Source organism: Pholcus phalangioides, unplaced genomic scaffold (genome assembly GCF_987345545.1).
Source record: "Pholcus phalangioides strain wild (caught in Gottingen) unplaced genomic scaffold, Ppha-v1.0 ptg000004l_1, whole genome shotgun sequence".
NCBI classification, from domain to species: Eukaryota; Metazoa; Arthropoda; class Arachnida; order Araneae; family Pholcidae; genus Pholcus; species Pholcus phalangioides.
The window spans coordinates 28,924,672-28,949,000 of NW_028301597.1; the positions used below are offsets into that span (position 1 = coordinate 28,924,672).

Sequence of the window (24,329 nt, forward strand, 5' to 3'; positions counted from 1 at the left end):
ATTTTTTTGGTGTTTTTAAAAAAATCCCGTGACCTAGCGATGCAAACCCTGCCAACCGTTTTTTATTTCCGTTATTTTTCCGATTTTTATGATTTTTTAAAGTAAAATACGGACTTTTTGCCCACCCTGTATATGTCGCTTCTTCGTTTGTTTTTTGTTGTGATTCTTCAATTTTCACACGTCGTCTTTTTTTTAAGGGTCGTTTGGATTAGCAGGGCTAGACTCTAATGACGTATATAACGTCATACAGTCCCTATATAACGTCCGTTTTCCGTAGAACGATTGTTATCACCAGGGCTCGGATTTTTATATCTTTGTATGGTTTTTTTGGAAAATTTCACTATTTTTACGTGATAGAGCCATATTTTCAAAAATTTAAGGCATATTTCGCTTATTTCATAATTAGCGATAAAATGTAAACTTTTCCCCGCTATTCCCATTCCACTTCAGGCTGTCAATTTGGTTCTCGCCTCTGACGAGAGCTTTCTTTTTCTTCTTCCCCGTTACTCGCAATAGCCTCCGAAACGTACTTTCCCCCACCAAGCTAGGCCATCTACGACCTCCAGACCAACCGTGGCCCTCCCCCTTCCATCCCCCCAGTGGATAAACATCTACGACCATTCATTAAAGGGCCAAACTCCCACCATACACCAGAAATATGCGCGCCAACTAATAATCTGAGCCACCTTTTTGAAAATCACACGCAAGCGCAGTGAATGCTTAGAGTGTATCATTTACGGCTAGCATTTTTATGCACTAAAAATGAAACATCGTTGCTAATCGGTAAAAAGTCCTGAAATTCAGGTTTTTCAACCAATCAGCAATGACGTTGAAGTTTTAGAGCATAAAAATAGTAGCCCTTCAATGTTGCCGTTGCCATTTGGCAGGGGCGTAGCCAGAAATTTCGTTCGTTGGGGTGGGGAGGACCAAAGTGATAGAACAATAGATTTGGCCATCTTTTTCCCCTTTTTCGGTCATTTTCTCACATTTGGTGGACGGACGGACCAGACGAGCCCGATTCCCTCCCCCCCCCCTCCCCATCGCTACGCCCTTGCCAGTTGGTGCGAAGTACCGAGCTCTTGTCTTCTTCGTCTTTTTGGTTTCTCTACTTATAGGTAGAGATATTGATCTGTCAATCGCAAAATGGTTGCTTAAAAACAACCAAAACAAGAAGCCCCCCCAACGACACTGGTGTGTGGCTGTAAATAGATTAATCATCTGAATAGGTGATGGTAATATGTGAAAAAAACATGCTGCAATTGGTTCCATGGGGGAAATCTGTTAGTGCTTGTGGAAAATTTTGAGGGTTTTTATCAAATTTTGGGAAATTTTGGATATATATATATATAAGATTACCATCGCAGCATCTGATCAAGTTCGAGCAAGTCCAGATAAAAACCATAGGACCTTAGTGTTTTCAAATTTTTTGAAAGTTGTTTTTACAGTAACTGTAGATAATTTTTGCATCTATTGTGAATGATTCGTGTATTATTCGAAATCAAATTTTCAACATTCCCAAAGAGCATACATTTTCAACATGCAAAAGACTTCACAGAAACTGAAAAAATTCGTCTCTCAATATGGAAGTGTTCTGTACGAATGAAGCAATATAGTTTTGCAAACTGCGAGATAATAAAGTTGCTGCAGAAAGGAAAATCCGCTGTGGTGATCGCGTTGTCAGAATGAGGGACTCGCATCGCGAGGACCCGGGTTGAAATCCTACCGTCACAGTGGTGGTGGTCGGCTGAAGTTGGTTTTCTGGTTCCTAACGTTGAGGAGCGTATGCGAACCGATCCCCCTGTTAAAAAATATGATATTATAAGACAATGCGGAGACATTAATTTTATCATTTTCTTGCTTTTGAGAATATATATATAAAAAGTTGAAATCAATGTTATTGCATGAATATCCAACTCAAAAGTATAGGTCCGACTAAAAATTTTATATTTAATTTTCTGGGCTTCGTATCTCTATCAAAAATCAAGAATTCAGTTCAATTTTTTAAAATTATTGAGGTGGCGAGAAACCCCACTGAATTCCTTATTTCTACGCTAAAATCGGTAAATCTGAGGTTGACTATGGGGATCATCCTTTGCCTGACCCTCAAAGTGATGCTGATGATTATTATGACGTCTATTCAAAAAGCCTCATTGAAAGAGCCGAAAGTTGTAAGTCGTCCCGTATATATGGGACTCTAGTTCATGCGCGGGGGGGGGGGGGGAAGGAGGAGGATGGGTGCATTGCATAGTATGTTCATTGAGCATTGGAAGGGAGGAGGCTCAGCAAATGCTCAGCCTCCCTTACAAAATTTATTGGGGAAGGAGGGAGGCTCAAATAGGCTCATTCACTAGGTTTCCGCACCTATGACAGCAATAGTGAATCAAACAAGATATTTAACCGAAACCTTCCCAGAGTAGTCAGTATTTTACTTTTTATAACCCATTCACGTACAGCGTAAATTCTCTGATTAAGAAAGTAATTAAGCTATCAACTTTATACTTGTACGTATGTTCTAAAAGAGCGGCGCCATATTATTATTATTATTTTTTTGCTCTTGGTATCTCCATCGCGTTGTAAGTAAAGTGATAAAAAGCTTAGAAGGGTTCCACGAATCTTTTCCATTATAAAGAGAAAGCAAACTTTTATTGAAAACTTCGAAAATTTCCTTTAACGGCAGTAAAAATTTAGTCTTGGAGAAGCTATTTAGTTCCTTCGAGACGTTTAATAGATGAAAAGACGGTCCCGCCCCTCCCCCACAACTCTGTTTAAGTGAAGTGAAGAAGGATTAATGGTGGGAAATTTTAATCTGTTTGAAGAGATTAACAGTTTTTCGGTAGGCATGAAATGGTGGCTTGCTGCTGTTGTTGCCCAAGGTCGCTAATAAAGTGTTTTAAAAAGCTTTGAGAGTTTCACACATCGATAGATCTATGTTTTTCTTCTGTCGTTGATTCCTAAATTTATTTTAAATCCTATAATGAGAAAACCATATTTTCCAAAGGGAACACATTCCCATTTTTTTTCCAAATTTCTTTTACCAACTGTTTCTGAATCTTTGGGATGATCTCTTTCGGATTATGCAACAGGGTTTATTCCAATGGAAATATTTTTAGTAAAAATTACAATGCGAAGTTAGTCCTTTCTCTACCAAAAGGGAACGTAACCAAAACTAGTTCATTCACTTCTGTATTTTTTGGTAGCACCTTACCACAACGGTCACCCGTGGGATCTAAAATTTTGTCCGCGAACGAATGGTGTCCGTTAATGGATAGTAAAATACATTGAGTCAGGGCCGTAGCGTGCCTTCTCGTTGCTCTGGGGCAGACTTTTTCCTCTGGGGGCCCTCTTGAAAAGGTTATTATGCCAAATGAGGGGGGGGGACCCTTTGCCTCAATTCGTCTTGGGGCCCTGGGACAGTGCCCCGGTTGCCCCAGCCTAGTTACGGGCTTCCATCGAGTCCCGTCGACGCAATTAAAAAAAGTAATTCTTAAAAATCATTCAAAAGTTATTCGTAAACTCGAACTTAATCTCCAATCTCCCGATTGGCCCTGCTTTATAAGGTTACTCATGGCCATCTGAATGTCGATACATCTAGTATTCTGACTAAGCCTTCCTATGTCTCCAACAGACATGATCTCTCATTTCTTGTTCAAAGTTACAAAATTTTTATATGCAAATCAATCGCATCCTCGCATAGCTCTCCAGGCCAACAATATTGCACAAATAAATAAAAATGAACAAAGTGTCCGTCAATAGACGTGTCCGCTAAGAGTGTCCGTTATGGGAGGTTCCACTGTAGAATGATCGTGTTTCTTATGTTAAGGATAAGAGGACAGTGTGTGTGTGTGTAAGGGTACCTTTCTGGGCTCTCGTGCTTGCTTACCTGTCGTGCTTCAACCATGAAATAGTTATAAAAATGAGTAAAATTAATAAAGTTTTCAACAATCATTATTTATTAATTTTTTTTAACTTTTTTATATTCTGTTGTATTATATTGTGCCACAACAGGGGTTTTCTCGATTTCCCAAGTACTTTTCTCGGGATTTCGGCTACGGGAAATTATAAAAAATTCCCAGGCGGGAAACCTAAGAACTGTTTGATATGTATTACGAATTACAATACTATTTATGACGTACGGTACGTTATATAGATTTCCTGGTAAAAATGTTCCAGCCGAGAAACTGTGAATTGATCAGATCAAAGCAATTAACCATGAACTGTGTGGGTGTGAAGAAAGGGACTATTTTTTTTTTTACCTTACCGATTCCTTAACTACAGGAATTTCATTGCAAAAGCAGCGCTGCACATACATGAACCATAGCGAATATTACCCCCGATTAGAGCATTGTCAACCGAATACGGACATTTTTGTCGATAAGGGAGACTTCAGGCCTCCTACATAATCTTCCAGGTTGATAATGATAACTTATTGAGAAAAAATGAGTCTGGTTCGACTAGAGAAGTAAAATTCTCAAGAATAATCTTAAGGGGAATACTCTTGAGAATATTGTCATCGAGGAAACTAATATAAATAACTTGAGAACATTATTATTATTCTTAATAAGAATATTCTCCTGTTATTTATAATATAATTATATATAATATCTTAGAGAATATTCTCTGGAAGGTCTAATTTTATGAACTACTGGGGAATATTCTTATCGAAAATACTAAGAATTATTCTCAAGTTAGTTATAGTTCTTCCAGAGAATATTCTTCAGTTATTTATAACAGTAGTCCTTCTCAAAGAGTATTCTCAAGAATATTTCTAATAACACATATTACAATAAATAATCTCCATGAATTACTTGAGATTAATTCTTATTATTTTTTATAAGAATATTCTCCGGTAATTTAATAATAGTAGTCCTTCGAGAGAATATTCTTCGTCTCTCTTTCCATTCACGAATACGGGGAATATTGAGGTTTGTAGCCAACAATATTATAGTTTGAAAGCAAGAGAATGAAACCAACATGGCTGAATTTCACAACTTTTAAAGAAACTCAAAAAAATATATTGATTTATGTATAGAATTACGATTGATACAAAATTTAAGTGTATGTACATTGAGGAAAACAACAGTTCTGTATCATCTTTGAATGAAGGTGATTACATAAGAATAGCTTCCTTTATCGATCAAATTTTGGTTTAATTTTTTGTTTTGAACTTATTTTTGAAAATTTATCTAACTTTGAAATAATTTTTTAAGATTTAAAAGAAATATATATATATATAATATCTTAAGATTTCTAAAATCTTCATAACCAATAACCTCTCATCTCAATCAAGAGAATATTCTCAAACTAAAAGTTGTCATTGGAAGGCGATTATGCCAAAAAATTGTTTATTTAAAAATGTTTCATTCAATGAAAACTGATTTATATTTCATAATATAAACAAAACTAGTAAAAAATCTTTTTATTATTTAAAAGAATAATGAATATTCTCGATTATTCTCCAATTTTTACATCCCGGAGAATATTCTCACCTCACATCTCTAGGTTCGACCTTAGCTTCAAAATAGTATGCAAAAAGAAAAAAACTTTCAACGGGGGAAAAAAAAATCATAAGATAAACCAAAGTTCTGATAACTATAAACGAATTTTTTCCCATGTTATGGTATTGGTCCGTTCCGTTTTTTGTGAAAATGACAAGAATATCCAAATGATAACATTATCCGTAATTATAATAAACGGCGTATACTATAACTCTTTCAGACCCTGGTGCCACAACTGTGTGGGTCGATGTTTCCCACTGCAGAATTTTTGTAGAAGTTTTGAGTCGAAAATACGGTGAATATGAAATTAGGGGTCTTTCATCAGAGGGCTGCAATTGAAACAACTTTCAGGGGTTCATAAGATGGCTTCCAGGAGAAAGTGACTGGGAAAAGTGTGATTTATTTCATAAAATTTAGCAATAAAATTCTGAAAAAAAATTGTGTGTGAAGATGAATGTACCCTGCATGATCTTGGCAAAAAAAAATAAATATTGAACGAAATGAATTATTTCTTCACAAAAAAAATTGCTGACATTTATGCATTTCTTGAGTATCAAAAATGTAAAAAACATTTTAAAAATTCCAAAAAAAAGGAATGCTCGGGTCTGAAAAGGGTAGACTGTTTGAGTCGAGTCAAGTCGTACTCTCCTACTGACAGTTGAACCTTTTCAAGGAAGTCGGTAATGTTGTACATTCAAGTAGGCTATAAACTGATGACCGACACGTCGATAGAGGTAGGCGGGGGGGGGTGTTTACAGCGACGAACAAGGCTGGAAAACGATGTATGCCATCTAGAAATCCTATTTGCGAGAGGTGTTTTTTCTCTAGAAATATCGTTTTCCTAGGCAGACCAAAGCTCCGGAATCACATCGAAATTGCCAATAGGGATGTGGAAATTCTCGGCAGTGGTGTGCACTGAACGAGACTCTTCCGGTATCTGGTTCCAAGTCCCCACTTTTTGAGTTCCAGCGAATGGCAGTCGATCCCGAATAACCATCGAATTACAAGGCAAACAATGAAGCTGAAATAAATGGTGGATGATAAGTCCTGGATACATTTTAAAAATTAATAACAAATCGACCGATAGACATAAAAAGGCGCGGTTTGCAGTAAAATACCGTGGTTTACAGCCAACACCACACTAAAGATTTCTAGTGTGGTGTTCTTACGGCCGTATTCACAAACACAGTTTAAACTGCAATCGCAGGTGAAAGGATTGAAGATCGAAACGGATTTGTTGAATTGAGGATTTTAACCAATCCGTGTCGATCACTAATCCTTTAACCTGCGATTGTAGTTTAAACTGTGTTGGTGAATACGGCCGCAAGAGAAGCAGTTTCCATATTTCCTTCATAAAATTACGGAAAATCTCTACGGTTCTTACGGAATATTACCAATTATTGTAAAATGAAAAGAAAAAAAACCGCCATCAAATATCAGTAATGTTACCAATTACAACCAAAAAAGAATTGTCTAAGACAAGTGAGGTTGCGAATAACAGACGAAAAATTGCCTGCCAGAGACAAATGAAGTTGACAATACAGCGAAACAAAATGGTCAAAGTTGAGTGATGTTGCCAATAACAGTCGAAAATATTGTCAAAGGTATTAAAATTAATAAGTCATGACAATAATCTCAATTCTTGATTTCAAAAATTCAAATAAGTTTCATTGAAAATAAAACAAAACAACGGGACGTTTTATAAAAATGTTGGGACGACCAAAATTACGGGAATATCCCGTAAAATACAGGTCATATGGTCACCCTATAAGTGAATCGAACCCACGTCCTCTCACAGCCCGGCCGGGTGATGCGTAACTCCGTGCAGAGCTCATAATTGCTGAAACTGCCGCCAGATGGCGACCTATACGAAGATGTGTGCGATGTCACTCTCCGCTATTCATAAAAAGGTTTCGTCGAGTGACTGATGCGATAATCAATTCAGAATTACTCCGCACACGTAGTTCATTCAATTCTCTATCCAAAAATCAAACTGCTACTTGTGGATTTTATGAGATGAAGAATGAATACTAATATAATAAAAGGAAAAACATCGGCTTAAAATATGCTATTCTTCTTTTCCTTTATAATTTTTTTTCCCATTTTTATTTATTTACCATTTATTTCTTATCATTCAAAACGAAAAAAATGTATGATACATTTTGCTGATTTTCTTTGAATGAAGTGCCTACGTGAATGAAGTAGGAGTCACAGCAGTGTCCCAGAGTTCACGGTCTAAAGTTATAATATGGATGCAATCAATCAACGTCGTATTGGATAACACACAAAGAAATAAAAAAAAAAAACACAAAGGCCACAACAATGCAAATTTTCCAATGAGGTGGTCGAAAAAAGATGTCCATAAAAAATATGGATTCAAATATAACCAAAACACAGCAACCCAATATGAATGCATATACCACGAAAGAAAACACTAATAATTAATAATATATAATACACTGCCTGTACAAAAAAGATTATGGTTGTCTTATCTAAGTATGGATAACTTCTCGATTTATCCCACTATGTTTATCGTACTTCTCTTTTTGAACGTGTCAATTGTGCTAGAAGTCACGACCTCCGGAGGTAAGTTATTCCATTTACTCACAATCCTGTTAGAGGAAAAACTCTCTGCTACACCACAACCTGCAATTGTCTCTTACTAAATGATACTGGTGTCTCCTCGTCGAAGCAGTCGATTGAAGGTGCATAAATAATTCAAGAAGTCCATCCTACCTATTCCGTTGAAAATTTTGAACGTTTCGATCAAATACGCCTCCCCCAACACCCGAGTTCCTATTGTAAATATATTCAAGAAATCGTCTTTCTTCATAGCTCAAGCCTTGTGTGTAAACAAGAGCACGCATATCTCACGGGATTCGGATCATTTTAACCGAAACGTCGCACGAAAAATACCGTAGGTGGTATTCGGACTGTCTTTGGAAATGAGTTTAAGTGAAAAGTTCTTCGATATTTCTTTTAGATGAATACATTTATGAGATGAAAACGCAGCAAAATTTTTTTAAAACATAAAAACAATCATCTCTTACATGATTTTTACCACTTCCACTCGATGATTTATTTATTTTCGTGGGAATCTTTCTTCTTGATTTCGAAATGCATCTCGATAAATCAATCAATCAGTGCATTAACAAGGTTTTTAGATAATATTTTTATGGTTGTGTGAAATAATTTTGAGATTTGTTACGGCCTCGTAAAATTGTTGTTCATTGAAACAGCGTTTCTTGGGCCGGAAAACTTACCCTTTGCGGAACTCTTGAAATGGTATCTATAATCTTTATTACTTTTAGGAAAAATTACGCATTGATAAACAGTGTCTTTTTTTATCGAAAGGGCACGTGTCCAGGAATCATAAGGAAATAATAAATAAAGTGCATTTTTGTATTCATGTGAGTGAACTTTTTCTTCAAAACCAGTGGGTTCCTTTGCTCCAAGCATTTTTTTACAGTGTTTTAGGCCGGGATTACACTATAAAAGTTTGATAAAAGATCTTTTATAAAACTTGAAAATTTAACCAATAAGCACATTGGTTACATTCGAGCAAATGAAACCTGTGATCTTATCGGTTGAATTTTTTCTAGTTTTATCAAAGAGTTTATACAAAAATTTTATAGTGTAATCACGGCCTTAAACAAAAAATATTTGATGTGAGGCAAAGTTATCCAAACGTATGAGCTACTTTGGCCAAAAATTGAAGTTTTTAATTGAAAAAAAAGTTATTGAAAATTTTAAATGATTGAAATTGAGTTATACTTATGCAATTGAAAGTTTTTTATACAAATCAACGCCACAACAGGCAAATTGCCCAACGAGGTGGCTGACTTAAGAACATCATGGATCCCCGAGCCCCTACCTACTACTGCTACACCACACATGCACCACCCCCACCGCGGAACCCCCCAACGAATCGGTACATGCGGGAATGTGCGTGTACGTGTAGTGCAACCTGACGTAAATTTTGTTCCTGTGTAATGCTTGTTATGTGTAGTGCTGTCATCTGCCCCCAGTTTTACTAACTATCAGTGAAGTGTTATGGTTGAATGATTTACCGTTGTAGGACTGTTGATCTCTGTGGCGAGACTTTTTAACGGGGAGATCGGCTCGCATTTGCGCCTTGAAGTTGGGAACCACAGAAAACCAACTTCAGCCGACCACCACTGTGGGGTTCGAACCCGGATCCTCGCATCACGAGTCCGGCACTATAACCACTCGACCACCACAGCGGCTCGCCATGATACAAACAATCAAATTTAACGATGATATATTAATATTGTATTTTAAAGGATCAATTTTTTTTGTACACACTTGTTACCATTTCCCATCTAATTAAGAAAATGTTTAACCATTATTTTTACTCTCAACTAGTAATGCGTCATAAAATTTAGGACTGATTTTCTTGTTTTTCTTCTTTAGATGTTCTTTTTTCTTATGCCTTTTCAATAACTTAATACAGTGATACTTCGGCTAATATTCGGCTGGGCTAATACGTATTATAACAAGATAATTCATTCCAGGATCACATTCAGTAGTTGAAACCGCATTTTCCATAAGTTTTTATGGGAAACAGTTTAATTCGTTCTATGAACTGCCCGAAATTTCAAAGCAACTTTCATAAAACACGAAGAAGCACTGTAAAAAAAAGAGAATACTGACCGAAGGCTGAGATAAAAGACTTCACAATTGAATAAACAAAATTTAAAGGAAGATGAAAAATTGAGCATGTATTTTTATTCTACACATTATGTACGCTATGCAATCAGCGTGACTGAAAAAGAAAAGGGCGTGTGAGGTAGTGTGCTTTGCATAGACTTAAGATATAAATAGTATTATTACTCTGTGGTGCTTTGCAATCCCAGTCACCCCATTTCTCTCTCACACTTATGGAGATGGAAAAAATAAGTTCCTAGAATGTCCGCACTGTTCAGCTGTTAATTGGCATTAAGAATTGCAGTATGTGCACTGAAACCATTACGTCTAAGGCTTTGTTTAAAATGCATTTTCCTTTAGCTTAATCATTCAGTATACATCAAATGGCTTAAAATCTCTCTGAAAGAGAAGGTTATCTAGGAAGCGAATCGGAGGTGGAAAAATATTAATCTGGCTCAAGTGACAGTTACTCATTGCATTCATTTTGATTGGCACGAAGATTTAGCTCACGACGAACTGTTTTATGAGAGATGATGCATCCATATCAACTAAAACGTTTGTTAGCCGAATCCACATGCATTAGCTGAGGCAGAAAATTGTTGAAAAAATCGTTGCTATCCGAAAAATTCGTACGCTTAGGCGATGTGTCAGAGTATCTTGTCTGGATACATCCTTCAGTAGTGTACTTAACTTGTAATTCATGTTCACTTTCACCCTATTGCTGTAGGGTTCTGTTTTAAGTTTTATATTTTCCCTATCCCAGAAATACACCCTGACCTCACGAAGGAGATATACACACCACACAATGAAATATAATCAGCAAATTTTAAATTTATTCGCTAAAAATTCCAATTAATATAATTTTGTAGAATTGATTTGATGTACTTAGATTTATTTAGATATTCGGCCGAACCGAATATTCGGCAAAAGAGCCGAATAGGCCAAATACCGAATAGTAACCGAATATTCACACCATCTCTAGTTTACAGTACAGTCATAGTATAAATTATAGTAAAAAATCAGTTAAACATAGTATAAATTGAAAAAAAAAAATGGAGTAGGTTGTGTCGTAGACACGGTAGCAAGTTTTGACGTGCGTACCTTTGGTAATAGGTACAGATATAATGAAATATAGGTAATGAAATTGGTATCATCGGATTTTTCTTTGGAATAGTTAACCGACGATACCAATCTTGTCTATTTGAGTTGCGAACTTGTCAAGATGTAGAGTAAAACAATTTCGTTACACATTCGAGCCACGTGCCTGGGGCCCAGACCGAAAGGGGTATTAAAACCAGAGTGCCATCATTAGATTTGTCTTAAATATGACTATCAGATGATATCACTGGCTTATATTTGCGTTGTAAATCGATCAAATTCAAGTAGCTATTCTCTCAAATAAAAAAAAAAATTGCCGCATAACCAGACTTCTGAAATACCCTTCACTCGAGATTCAGTCCTTTCCGTATGTTCGTAAACCAAGAATAGCTCGTGAACCGAATCACTTTTCATTGTTCGTGAACAGAATCATTATTCGTAAATCAAATTGTTCGTGAACCGAGAGTTGACTGTACAGACTAAGAAAAAAATTAGAAATTTTTCAAAATTTATCGTGAAATTTCTATAAATTTCTTTTAAACTAAACCCCTTCCCTTCCTTAACGTATAAATATTATATTTTACCGTGCGTATGGGGGGGGGGATATAAATAAAATCGTATAATACTAAGAAAAGAGAGGAAAAGAGATAAACACAAGATACGACGACCCATGAGTGAATTGTGGGCAAACACACAACACACAGTATTGGAAAGGTAATATAAGGAAAAGTAGTGAGAGAATGGAGAGTGTGGCAGTGCAAACACGACACAGCACTGCTCATATCCAGCTTTTCTCATGCAACGTCACGGTGCCTGCAGGTTTGAGTGATTTGATGAGTGTTTTCTCAACGGCGGAAATTGGTACCAATATGCATATCGCAGTCCATGTCATGTATATTTATCCTATCACTATCGAGACGTAATCGAAGCCTATCACAATGAAAAGATCTCATTATTTTCCTTCACGATGCTCCACATTCTCGCTCTATCATTGAAACAATTTCATCTCATGACGACACGACAGTTTACGATTTATTTAAAAAAAAATTAGTTTCGAAAAATTTGGAGGATTATTTTTTAGGAATTCTTGCTAGTTTAATAATACATTGAGACTAAAGAGGGTGTCCTGTAAGTGCTAATGCGACCGTTATCTCATCAACGGTCCATTGTAGAGGCATAGTTTCAGTTTAAAAAGTGCTCAAAAGGCGTTCAAAAATTACCCTTTACAAAGTTTTGACAGTGAAAATACAGTGTGCAACAAAATAAAGAACCTAAATTTTTATACGGTCCCTCTGTCCTCTAATTAGGGAGTAATTCGAGGATGTGATTTCACTCTCCGCACGAGCCATACGAAGGTTTTTTTCAGCTGGCTGATGCGAAGATGAATTTAAGAAAGAGAGATAATTCATTGCTGCCTTTGCAGTGTAGTGGGCTAGGTCGTTTACCCGGCAAGTGACAGGACACGGATTCGATTCCGTGCAAGGGCAATTGAATCCTCCCCCTTTCCTAAATTCATCTTAGCATCGGCCAGCTGTTGAAAACCTTCATATAGAAAGTTGTTGCCCTGTGGCTAACAAAAAAAAAAAGATCTCCAAGTTTCTAATTGCAATATTCGCTGAGATATTCGATTTCAAAAATCTGAGAAAAGTTGCGGCAGAACAGTATATATGAGGGAAAGGAGCGTTGTCCGCTAGTTTTTGCTGTTCTCTCATAACTTTTATCCGATTTTCCAATTCAAATATCTTAGCGAATATTGCTCATCCGGCGGATACCAGGTGACTTTTCTTTCCGATTTCAACTCGGTGTAATTCCAGGAAATATCTGTTTTCCCGCAAAGTGATAATTTTTTCAGTATTTATCAAATTTACCAACGACGCTTGGGTATTATGCATATTCGCCGGCAAATGCTAGAAATTTACCTAATTTAACAAGAAGATTGGTAAGTATGCATAATTACTAATTTAACACATTTACCGTAACGCATAAATATATCCTATAGATTATTTTTTCCCCCTTCCCAGATTTATCCCTATTTTCAATAGGGAAAAACAACACCGCCATACCCTCACCACAACCTCCACAATGTTATCAATTTTCCGGAGAAAAATCCTCGGGAAAATGTATCGACGGTGGCGCCACTCAGCGACCGCTTTGCGTCACCGGAATCCGATAGCCGAGGACTGTTGAATCTTTGGTTAAAAAGACACAGCAAGAGACGGTTGGTGTTTCAGTGTTGTGTGTGTGTTTTATTTTTCGTTGGCTGTGGTTCGGGGCCCCCGGACACTTTTCTCTTTAATTTTGTTTCAAAATTATTAATTTAAAGACAAAAATCGAAAAAAAAAGAGAAAATAAAGCCAAGGAAAGAAAGGAAAAATAACCATAATAACTCAGAAAATAACTCTCTCGTTCGAGAGACAATTTCCCACTATAATACAGTTATTATCATCATTGATATTGCTTATCATTTCCGATTTGTTTTTTGTGTTGTGAAAAAGATATAAAAGAGAAGAAAACATGGGAAAAGGAAATAGCAAACTCAAAGGAGAAGTCGTGGCTAAACTAGCAAAGGAGACATATTGTGAGTAATTATTAATTATTATTTTGTGTGTGTATACTTATATACATGATTATCATTAGCTGCGTTATATTTGTAACCAATGAGAATATAATGAATGCTGTAATTTAGTATCTGTGAACTTTACTGTTTGTGTTTCGAGCAAATTGAGTATTTTATTACTTCCTGATTTGATGAAATTATGTTGAATGCAGTAAAACCTCCTTGAAAGGGCTAATTTTCCCGTTTCTTCAAAATTTGGCATGTAGAAGAGGTCGAACTGTGATAATATACAACCAGAAAAAATAGGTCTAATAACAGGGATTGGAAAAACCCATTGCTGACGCGTATTTTATTCCAAACACACGCGCGACGATAGCAAATAAATTATAATATATAATATCCGGTAATTATGCATAATCGCTGATAATTTCAGTAAGTTAAATTTTCCTAAATTTATCACTTTTACCGGTGATTATGCATAGTTACCCAAGCGTCATTGGTGAATTTTATAAGTACTAAAGAAAATTATCACTTTTACCGGTGATTATGCATAATACCCAAGCGTCACTGGTGAACATTATAAATCGTATTATGTGATGTGTGTACTATACACGATAATTCATACATGTATTGTAAAATTATATCAGTGTACAATCGTAAAATTTGTAGTCATTATATCGGGGTTCGACTATATATATATTCATCACACCTACTAGACTCATTTGGAATTTTTTTCATATTCATCAAATTCACCAATTACACTAGGGTATTATGCATAATCTACGGTAAAAGTGATAAATTTATCAAACTTACCAAGACGATTGGTAAGTATGCATAGCATCCAAAATTTATCACATTTACCGTAACAATCATAAAGTATTGTTTCGGGCATGTATTATTTTAAATCTGCAATTTTTTTTTTAGATTTGTCCTGCCCGTAGATATGTCCCATAGTGACGTGACCCTTCAAAGTGGTTTTACTGCGCATTTATTTATTTCAGATATTGAGATGTTTATTTTTTATTATCAAATTTATATCATTATGTTATCAATAAACATTCAGTGTTGATGGAAAAGACTTGCAGAATACATTACTGACTGGCTGACAGAGGAAGATACATTTTTTTCAGGGCGTACAGAGTCTAAACAGAATACATCATTTTATGGTATTAAAAAGATAGAATAAGTTACTGTAATTTCCTGTGTATAATTCGTGGATTATCCGTAAAAGAATTTTTTGAATTTCTCAGAGCTTATTTTACATCGCTAGTTATAACCTGTACCTTTTTTTTTTGCCCCTGAAAAATTGGAAGAGAAATATATATTTGAGAAATAAATTTGTGAAAAAATAACTCCTTAAACGTTCATAGATGGCGGATGAATGGAAGTAGAAGAAACGAAATTATTTCAGGGGGAAAAAAAACCGTGTTCTTTCATTCCTCACGATTTTATGATAATAATACTTTATTTGTTTATGCAAGAATGATATATAAGGACAGAATATGTAAATCGCAAATTCTAGACAAAGAGAATATCACAACAGAAAATCATTAAGATTTCATTACTGGTTAATTAAAATATCTTATGCGGATTATACGCCACTGCGGTGTATAATCCGCATGTAGCTGAAGTAGTAGCTGAATGAATAAATGCAAGAACTCTGCCGTCTAAATTAATCTCGTTGTCGAAATCTCTTCCAGTCCGTCTTCGAATGTCAAATTTGCTAAATTCATAAGTGACTATATGCTATACACGTCAGAAATTACGGTACTGTGATTCCAAGAGGTAATGCCAATGAATTCTGAAAAAAAAAAATCGCCCAATATTTTTTCCCCCCGCAAAACTGTTCGAAACTTGGATTTATAATAATGCATTTGATTCGATTTGTAATGGTATACTCAAAATTTGTGGCATTGTATGTGAAATTTATTACATAAACGGAATTTTCTTAGTTTGTAATCAATGCTCTAACATTTCAGCTGCTTTTCAGGTGAGTTTATATCGTCACATGGAATGCTTAGCTATCGAAGTTCTATTGCGATAAACGTCGAGAGAATAGGAAAACCACGGGTTTTAAGCAAATGAAAAATATTAATTAGACTAACTAGTAATTTGTTGGTTTGATCTGCATCGCGAATATTTCATTTACCTTATTGGAATCAATGGCATTAAATGTGCTTAATAACACATCACGATCGTCAGTGAACGTTACTGATCACAATTTAAATCAGGTACATTGTTCTTTAATTTCGCATGAAGTGGTGGGTTTATTTAACGAATAATTTAAGGTAACTTTATTGTGATTTAAGTTTTTTTCTGATATGAGATTACACACGAGAAAGTTTTTTATATTTAATCTAAAAAAATTAAAATAAGAATACATTTATAAGGTAGATAGAAATACGTTATATATATGTGAGTTTAGCATAGTTTTTTTGCACAAGTAAATTCCTTTTTTTACTGTTCAAAAACAGATAGCGCCATAAATCGGATACTTAATCTGTAAAACATGAAAACCTATACCGCGATTTCAATTTTTGCAATAAAAAAACAACAAAAAACAGTAATAATATGTTTAATAGGAGATAAAGGGAAAAGTTACTTGTTTCCTGAAGAAAAACTCTTTAAAGATATAAAATAGAAAATGTAACGGGGATGGTGCGGTTCGAAAATTTTAAAATGAAACGCTGACAACACGAAGATGACGTTTGAAAATCAACGATTTTATTTTTATTAATTACGAAGTAAACAAATTCCGAAAAAGTAACAAAAAGGTTAAAAAGTTGTATTTACGTGATTTTTTTTTCTTTTTTCAAATAGAGTTTTCCACTTGTAAATGAAAATAAAGTAACGGTTAATTGTATCTATAGTTACAAAAAATGCATATTGGAGCTCAATATACACGCAATAAGGGGATATCAAGCTATATCTTATAAACGTGATTTTTCATAAAATATTAAAAAAATCCTTTGTTAAATTAATTCGTATTCAACTGAGATTATTGATATTATAATATTCTTATTGTCAAAAATGAGAAATATTTAACTATATAATATTATATTAACTATATAATATTATATTAACTATATAATATTAATATTTAAGTAAATATTAATATAATATAGTAAATATTAATATAATATAGTAAATATTAATATAATATAGTAAATATTAATATAATATAGTAAATAAAAATACTTCTCTTTATAAACAAAATATAAAATCAAATATTCTGCTCAATGCTATCGTGACTATAATCATAATGACGAGGACATAATTTCAGTCCTATTCATCGTGATGAATTAAAAATACCCAATGTTATTGGACATAATTATTGACATTATATTCCGATTCATTTTACACGCTCAATTCCTATTAGACGATTGTAGTATGATGCTAGCAATTTTATGGGTTGCAGAAAAAGCTTTGCATAGAGAATAACACGGTGATACGCTACGTATGACCAAATAACACAAAAAATATATTAGAAACGATTTAATAAACCAATCAATAATGCTCAAGCATTTTACTTCTAGATCATGGGCATATTCAGTCTACCAAAACAAATATAATTTTATCGACTTTTTTAATAGCTATCGATATGAAAAAAAACGACCACGGTATGATTAAAGACAAATACTGAATAATAATATTTCCAGTACAGTATTAATGCAGTTATAGGAAACTAATTACAGAGGTTCCGGGATTACGGAACATGCACTAACGTCTGAAATTTGTGGAAAAACTCCTTTTTTATAGGGTCAAGGAAAAGCTCGCCATGTTTCCTGCAACATCTAAAAACGGAAAAGAATGAACGAGTTGATCTATCTATGAATGTTTCGTCCCTTGTATAATTTTATTTTTTGCGTTACTATTACTTCTCTTTATCTATTTTTTTGTGTGTGTCTTATCTTCTTCTTCACTGGCGCCATCTCTTGTGTGATGACTCACTGGAAATATATCGATCAGTTTTTAATCGGTGAGGAAACCTGCAAAGCTATTGAGCGGATGAACGGAGTAAATATATGGTCCATGTGTTTCCGGTTGAGTGCCATCACTGCGACGTTTCTGTGTAATAGACAATACTTTGAAGCCACATTTATCTGTTTATTTTGCTTTTTCCTCGATAAATCAAATAAATGTTTCCAGTCAATTTAGTAATATACCAGTAGTATATAATAAAACTACATTTACACTTTTGTTGGAAAAAAAAAAGATATATCCGAATGGAAAACGATTTATTGCATAAATATTTCTATGAAATGAACGTCAGTTTCTTCGTTTAGTATTGTATTTCTGCTCATTTTTTATGTGTGTGAATCTAGAATCCGTCGATCTGAGAATCACGAAAACAGGAAACTTTTGTATGTGTTTTGACTGTTTGGGAAAACGCGTTTTGTACGATCTTTGATCTTGATGATGAATTGAAGCAGCAGCATTGATACAGCTTTGTGGGCGTGGGCAAAATCTTTATGGTTGAGATTGCTATTTTCGAATAGGCCTCTAAGAAATTGTGATCTCCTACTCCAATCAATTGTGATCTACATCACCAAGGAATCATCATTTCTTGTTCTAGATATTTCCATCTCCAAATGAGTCCCCAAGAAATCGAGAAACTACCCATATTTAGATAAGACAACCATAGTTTTTATATGCAGTGCATTATATTTTATCATAATTATTAGTTGTTTTCCGTGATAATTGCTCTTATTTTGGGTAGATACATTTGCCATTCATATTTTATATTGGCATCTTTTTATCAGTCACCTCGTTAGGCCCGTTGTGGCCTTTTATTTGTATAAATTGTCGTCGTCAAATAAGTCTCCAAGAGAAATTGCCATATTAAATTTAATCGCTGAAAAATTGCCATATTAAATTTAATCGCTGAAAAATTGCCATATTAAATTTAATCGCTGAAAAATTGCCATCTTCATTCAAGTCCTCAAGAAATCACTATCTCCTATTCCAAATAGGCCTCCGAGAGGGAGAGAGAGAGAGGAAAATTGCTATCTTTTCAAATTGGTCTTCAAGAGATTGCCATTCTTAAGTTAATCTCCAAGAAATTGCCATCCTTAAGTTAATCTCCAAGAAATTGCCGTCTCCTAATGAGTCTTTAAGAAGTCTGCATTTCCAAACATGTCTCCAAGAATGTGGCTTCCCCCATTTCCCAGAAATTTCCATCTTCAAATAAGTCTGCGACTTTCAGAATCAGAAAATGTACAGCAATATGTACATTTTCACTCACACTAGACTTTTAATGCAGAAGTTCCTAAATTTTCATACTTTAAGTACCTCTAGGAAATGCGTAACAAAAAAAAAAAAGCGTATATATATTTACCCTTAAAAATTCGTACGAAGCTTACTTACCCTTAGAAATGCGCACGGAGCTTACATACCCATAGAAATGCTCACGGAGCCCTTATAAATGCGTGTGAAGCTTATACGAACCCCCCCCCCCCACCAGAAATACGTAGTCATAAAAATGAATAGGAGGTGTGCTTACCTCCATAAAATGCATAGATTCTGTGCTTCTCTAGGAATGCGCAACATGCTTGTTTTTCCCTAGACTTTCGACTTTCGTAAAAGGCTTGTTCATTTCTAGACATTCGTAAGCGTTAAAAGCTTCTGGTATAACATAGAATCCTATGGGTTGGTTCAAATTAGGGGGTGATGAGGAGAAAAAATTTCTGAAGGAGAGGGGCTGTAGAACAAAAAGTTTGGGAAACTCTGCTGTAGAAGCATCATCCGTATTTACCTAGATTCTAGACATACGTATGTAACTTGAAGAAATACCTAGGAGGTCTCCGGATAAAAGTGACAGATATGTGTATTCCTTGAAAATGTATAGGAAATTTACTAATGATTTTGCTATTATTTTTACTAATTTACTCATTTTTTCCCACTACTGCGGATTATTTTTTTTGATACACCTGAATAGTTTGCCACGAGCCAAGTTTCTCGGATATTCTGATCCTTTAATACGACTGTGTAAAATGTTTCTCACTATAAAAGGGAGTTGATGAAAAAAATTGAAGAATTCCTGATATTCAGATTTAATTTGCCCATGAATTTGGCACGTTTTTTTACAAGAATTTCTTCCTTTTTATTTTAAGATATTATAAGAGTTACCGTAAGCTACATCGAAAAGGTTAACGCTTGTCACAAAAATAGAGAAGAGATTATTCACACACACACTCACACTCACTCACACACGCTTGATTACGTCCTTCACCGACGTCTGGGACTCACTTTAGAAACGATTTGACCCACCGATGGGCGTTGGCCATCGTCAAAAACGTCAAACCTGAATAAAATAACAATAATGAATAGAGAACGAAAAAAAAGAAAAGAAAAGAAAAATATATAACGTTTTAAGAGAGTTTTGAGGTTGGGTTAAGGTAATTACCGGTCACCCATTCAAGGATACAGGCGACGCCTATATTATATAGCCTCTCTTAAAGTTTGCTCTTGACTTCCCTTCTTCCTCTATTGCTTTTGACTGTTTACTTCGAGTCATTTGGAAAGCAAAGAGTCGGTGATGATGTGACTTCTCGCGTAATAATAAAAAAAAAGATTGTATATTATTATGTACTTCACAATCGATTTAATGGGATTGGGTCGTTACGTCTACTGGTGAAGTTTGCATATACGAGATTTAGTAGATTTTTCCTTCACAAAACAGTATCTCGGAATCTTTCTTTGATTTTTGATTTGCTTTTCAACTTCTCTAAGTGAATATACGTAAAATAAACCTATAGAGGAGTCTAATACCTTTCCATAAAAGTAGCAAGCCTGGGAAGAGCAAGACGTCAAGGCTTCTACAAAGATATACATTGTTAGGTGTAAGAAATATAAGCAAGCCTTCACTTCTAGGGATATGCTATTTATCCATGTTTGGAAATAAGAAAGCCATGTGCATGGCTGAGGATAAGAAAGCGTCTTACGTGTCTAGGGATAAGAAAGCGTCTTACGTGTCTAGGGATAAGAAAGCGTCTTACGTGTCTAGGGATAAGAAAGCGTCTTACGTGTCTAGGGATAAGAAAGCGTCTTACGTGTCTAGGGATAAGAAAGCGTCTTACGTGTCTAGGGATAAGAAAGCGTCTTACGTGTCTAGGGATAAGAAAGCGTCTTACGTGTCTAAGGCAGCGGATCTCACCTGGTGCTCCGTGGAGCCCTTGGGCCCCTGGGGCTCCGTATGCATTCCCCAGGGGCTCCGCGGCCGCTTAAGGAAAATAAAAAAAAAAGTTAATTTGAAAAAAAATAATTATTAATACTTTTAAATAATAAAAATAAATCAGTTACTCTGATGAATAAGTAAAAAATATGCCTATGGGGCTCCGCCATAGAAATTATACGTCAAAAAGGGCTCCGCGAGTCAAAAAGGGTTGAACAAGCGTTCCAGAAAGATGGGTGCATCCGGAATTTTATTAAATATGGATATGTATATATAGCTATATAAATTTTTATAACAGAATAACAAGTCCAATTACAGGAGTATAAACCAATGGAATAATTATGATAAATCATGATCTAAGAATTGAAATCTAAATTGATATTATAGCGTCCTTGGCACGTCCGGACTCGATAATGAAATTCCGTTGGTGGCGGTCCGTCCGCGTTTGTTGGATGTCACTAGTCGTGTAGGCCGTACAACGACGAATCGATGTCATGTTTGCGTCACATGTCCTGGTCCAAGTGTCCAAGTCAGCCAATGTTCGGACACCCAGATGTTTTAGCTCATTCTAGGCACACATTCCTGTTCCATAAGTATCTTACATCTTAATTCTCCTGGGCAATGCGGAGATTTTCATCATTCCCGAAGCTACATCGGCTGGCTAGCTGAATTATGGGTGGTATTGATTCACAACGTTAACATGTTAAGTGTTTATAGTTTCTCCAATAAAGTTCGCCGTTCAACGACGTATCAGTTTCGTGAATTTCCAGTACCCCTACGTGGCCGCAAGTTGTAGACTCTCCCTGGTATCAGCTTTACTGGTCTGGAAGGCTGTAATTCATCCTGTTTCTTCCGTAGTCCACCCTTCTTGTCGTGCAGCAAATATAGGCTACGGTCTAAAAATTGAATCAAATTTTGAATGCGCGAGAAGTTCATCGGACTTCTTAGTATTCTTCTTTTGAATGCCGTCATCTGATTTTGGGACATCTGACCAAAATGAAACGCTGATGTGTGGGGACATTGGCAGACGTAATGCCATAGCGAGCCCGTAGCACCACACTTACAAGCATTGTGAGATAATCGTTCAAAGCGCTGCAAGTATGTCGGAAATGGACCATGCTCAGTTAAAAGGATCGTTTTTGTTCGCGGCCATACACACTTGCGCAAAGCCACTCGACGTTGTATCTTGTAGGTGTCTTTCGTTGAGTTCTTGTTCCATTCAACTTGCCAAAGATGAAGCATTCTGTCTTTCAAGATATAGCGGGCATGACTCTTCGGCCAAGGTAGAACAACCAAGTCTTTCAATGTTGTCGCCTCCTTGGCAAGTTGATCCGCTTTCTCATTTCCAGCAATACCTACGTGCGCTTTGACCCAGACTAACCTTATGTTGTCATGAGTGCGTAGGATAAGGCAAATACTTCGTACGTCAGGGTTAGGTGAACGAGGATCTTGTATGGCTAGGAGGCCAGATGCGCTATCTGTCAAGATTGTTACTGGACAAAGCATCTCCTCCGCACGTTTAACAGTATTGAGTATCGCAAAAATCTCGGCTTGGAATACGCTATTCTCTTCAGCTAACCTTCGACTCCATTGCTCCTCTATTGAACCATCTTCCGCTAGAACCACATACGTGCAGCCAGTAGCCGTTTCTGTTTTAGAGCCATCAGTGAATATTTTCTTAGAGCCCAAGGAATCTATATTATCAATACCAAATGGCATTATTTGAGACTTGGTGAGATCTCTGCTTGGGTGAAACAGCCATTGCTTATGTCGCTGCTCAAATTGGTTTGACGAAATTCTCTGCTCGTCCAATATTATGTCCTTTTCAAGATGTAGCAGTCTGATCTTAAGAGCCTCGTACTCCATGTAAATACTCAAAGCTGGGTTGCCTGTAGCCACATACAGAACTTCGTTCGCGGTTGTAACGTATGCTCCTGTAACATATAGAAGAAAGAGACGCTGTGCGATATCCAGAGCTCTCTTTTGTTTTTAAGTTGGGTGCTGATATCAAGTGACTCATCTGTATGAAAGTTGCCTTTGTACAATAGTCTTATACAAGATGTTGCGAAAGGCTCGCTGCATTCCCCATTTCGATCCGGCCAATCTGCGCAGTAATTGCAGTGTGCCATTTACTTTGTCGACCTGTTTTTGGATGCGCGCCATAAAGTTCAATTTACTATCAAAGTACACACCAAGGTATCGTATTATCTGAGACGGTTGAATTCGTATACCTTCAATGCAGATCTTAGGTTTCATCTTTTTCTTTGGGTGCAGCCACAAGAAGCGGGTTTTTTCTACTTCCATTTGTAGTTTATTATTAGCCAGCCAATTGCTCAATTTTCCGAACACTGTCTATGCTTCATCCGTTATTGCTATACGGTCTTCGCCGGATATAACATATACCAGATCGTCGGCAAATGCCTGTAGATATACCCGCGGGCCCCAGTTAATCTGTAAAAGCGCAATCCTTCCGTTGAAATTCTACAGAAAGATATCTTCGTATACAAAGTTTTAGCAAATAATTAAAATTTTGATGCAATTTGAAATTTTGATGATGGAACACACAGTCTTAGCAGGATCGTCTCATCGAAATTATCTATCTCGAGTCTTTGTACTAATGATCTGGCAAACAACTATCCTCTTATATGTAACAGTTATTGCATTGATGAGAAACGAAGTAGCGAAAGGATCTTCACTGTTTAAATAGCCTCTCGCGAGTCTTTACGATGTTGATACACCTTACAACCATTGACATGCTGTTAGAGCCGTTGATGGGGTACAAGCCTTGACAAGTCGTAACGTATCATGAATGAGTCTCCTTCAAGTGTCTTCAGTGAAACTGGGATTTTAGCGTTCGATCCAATGTCACGAGGCTCTTTTGTTGTACTTAGTTGCCTGCCTTAGTTATCAGTTCCGTTATTTGTGATACTGTGTAGTTCGGGGGTGCACAACATTTTCAGTCCGCGTTCCAAATATACGGTATTCTGACACTTGGGGGAGGGGGGGGGGGAGAGAAATTTGTATATAAAGAGTAACCATATGTGACCCATATTTTGCTGGATATTCCCATAAATTTGGTCACCCCAACTTGTTTATATAATAAAATGCCCAGTTTTTTCCCTATTTTCAATACGGCTTAGTCGAATTTTTGCAATCATGAATTAAGAATATTTTCATGACTTATAAATTATACTATGGTAATTAAGACTATCATAATTAATTATAATCAAATAAATATACATTCATCTCACACGTTTGTCAAAAATATACGTTATTTAGGCTGATTACATTTTCACTTCCAGTACCCATCATTTTCCGCGATTTGCAATTTTAGCAA

At 35.9% G+C, this 24,329-nt stretch overlaps 1 protein-coding gene across 1 annotated transcript in view; it reads left to right on the forward strand.

The window, feature by feature from the left end:
- Window positions 1-13,442: 13,442 nt before the first annotated feature.
- The window catches only part of LOC149087055 (frequenin-2-like), a 250,475-nt gene continuing 239,588 nt past the window's right edge, over window positions 13,443-24,329 (forward strand). Inside the window, exon 1 of the mRNA XM_089231280.1 lies at window positions 13,443-13,839. Within this exon, the coding sequence (XP_089087406.1) occupies window positions 13,776-13,839 (64 nt within the window). The 5' untranslated portion in view covers window positions 13,443-13,775. The remainder of the gene's footprint in view (window positions 13,840-24,329) is intronic.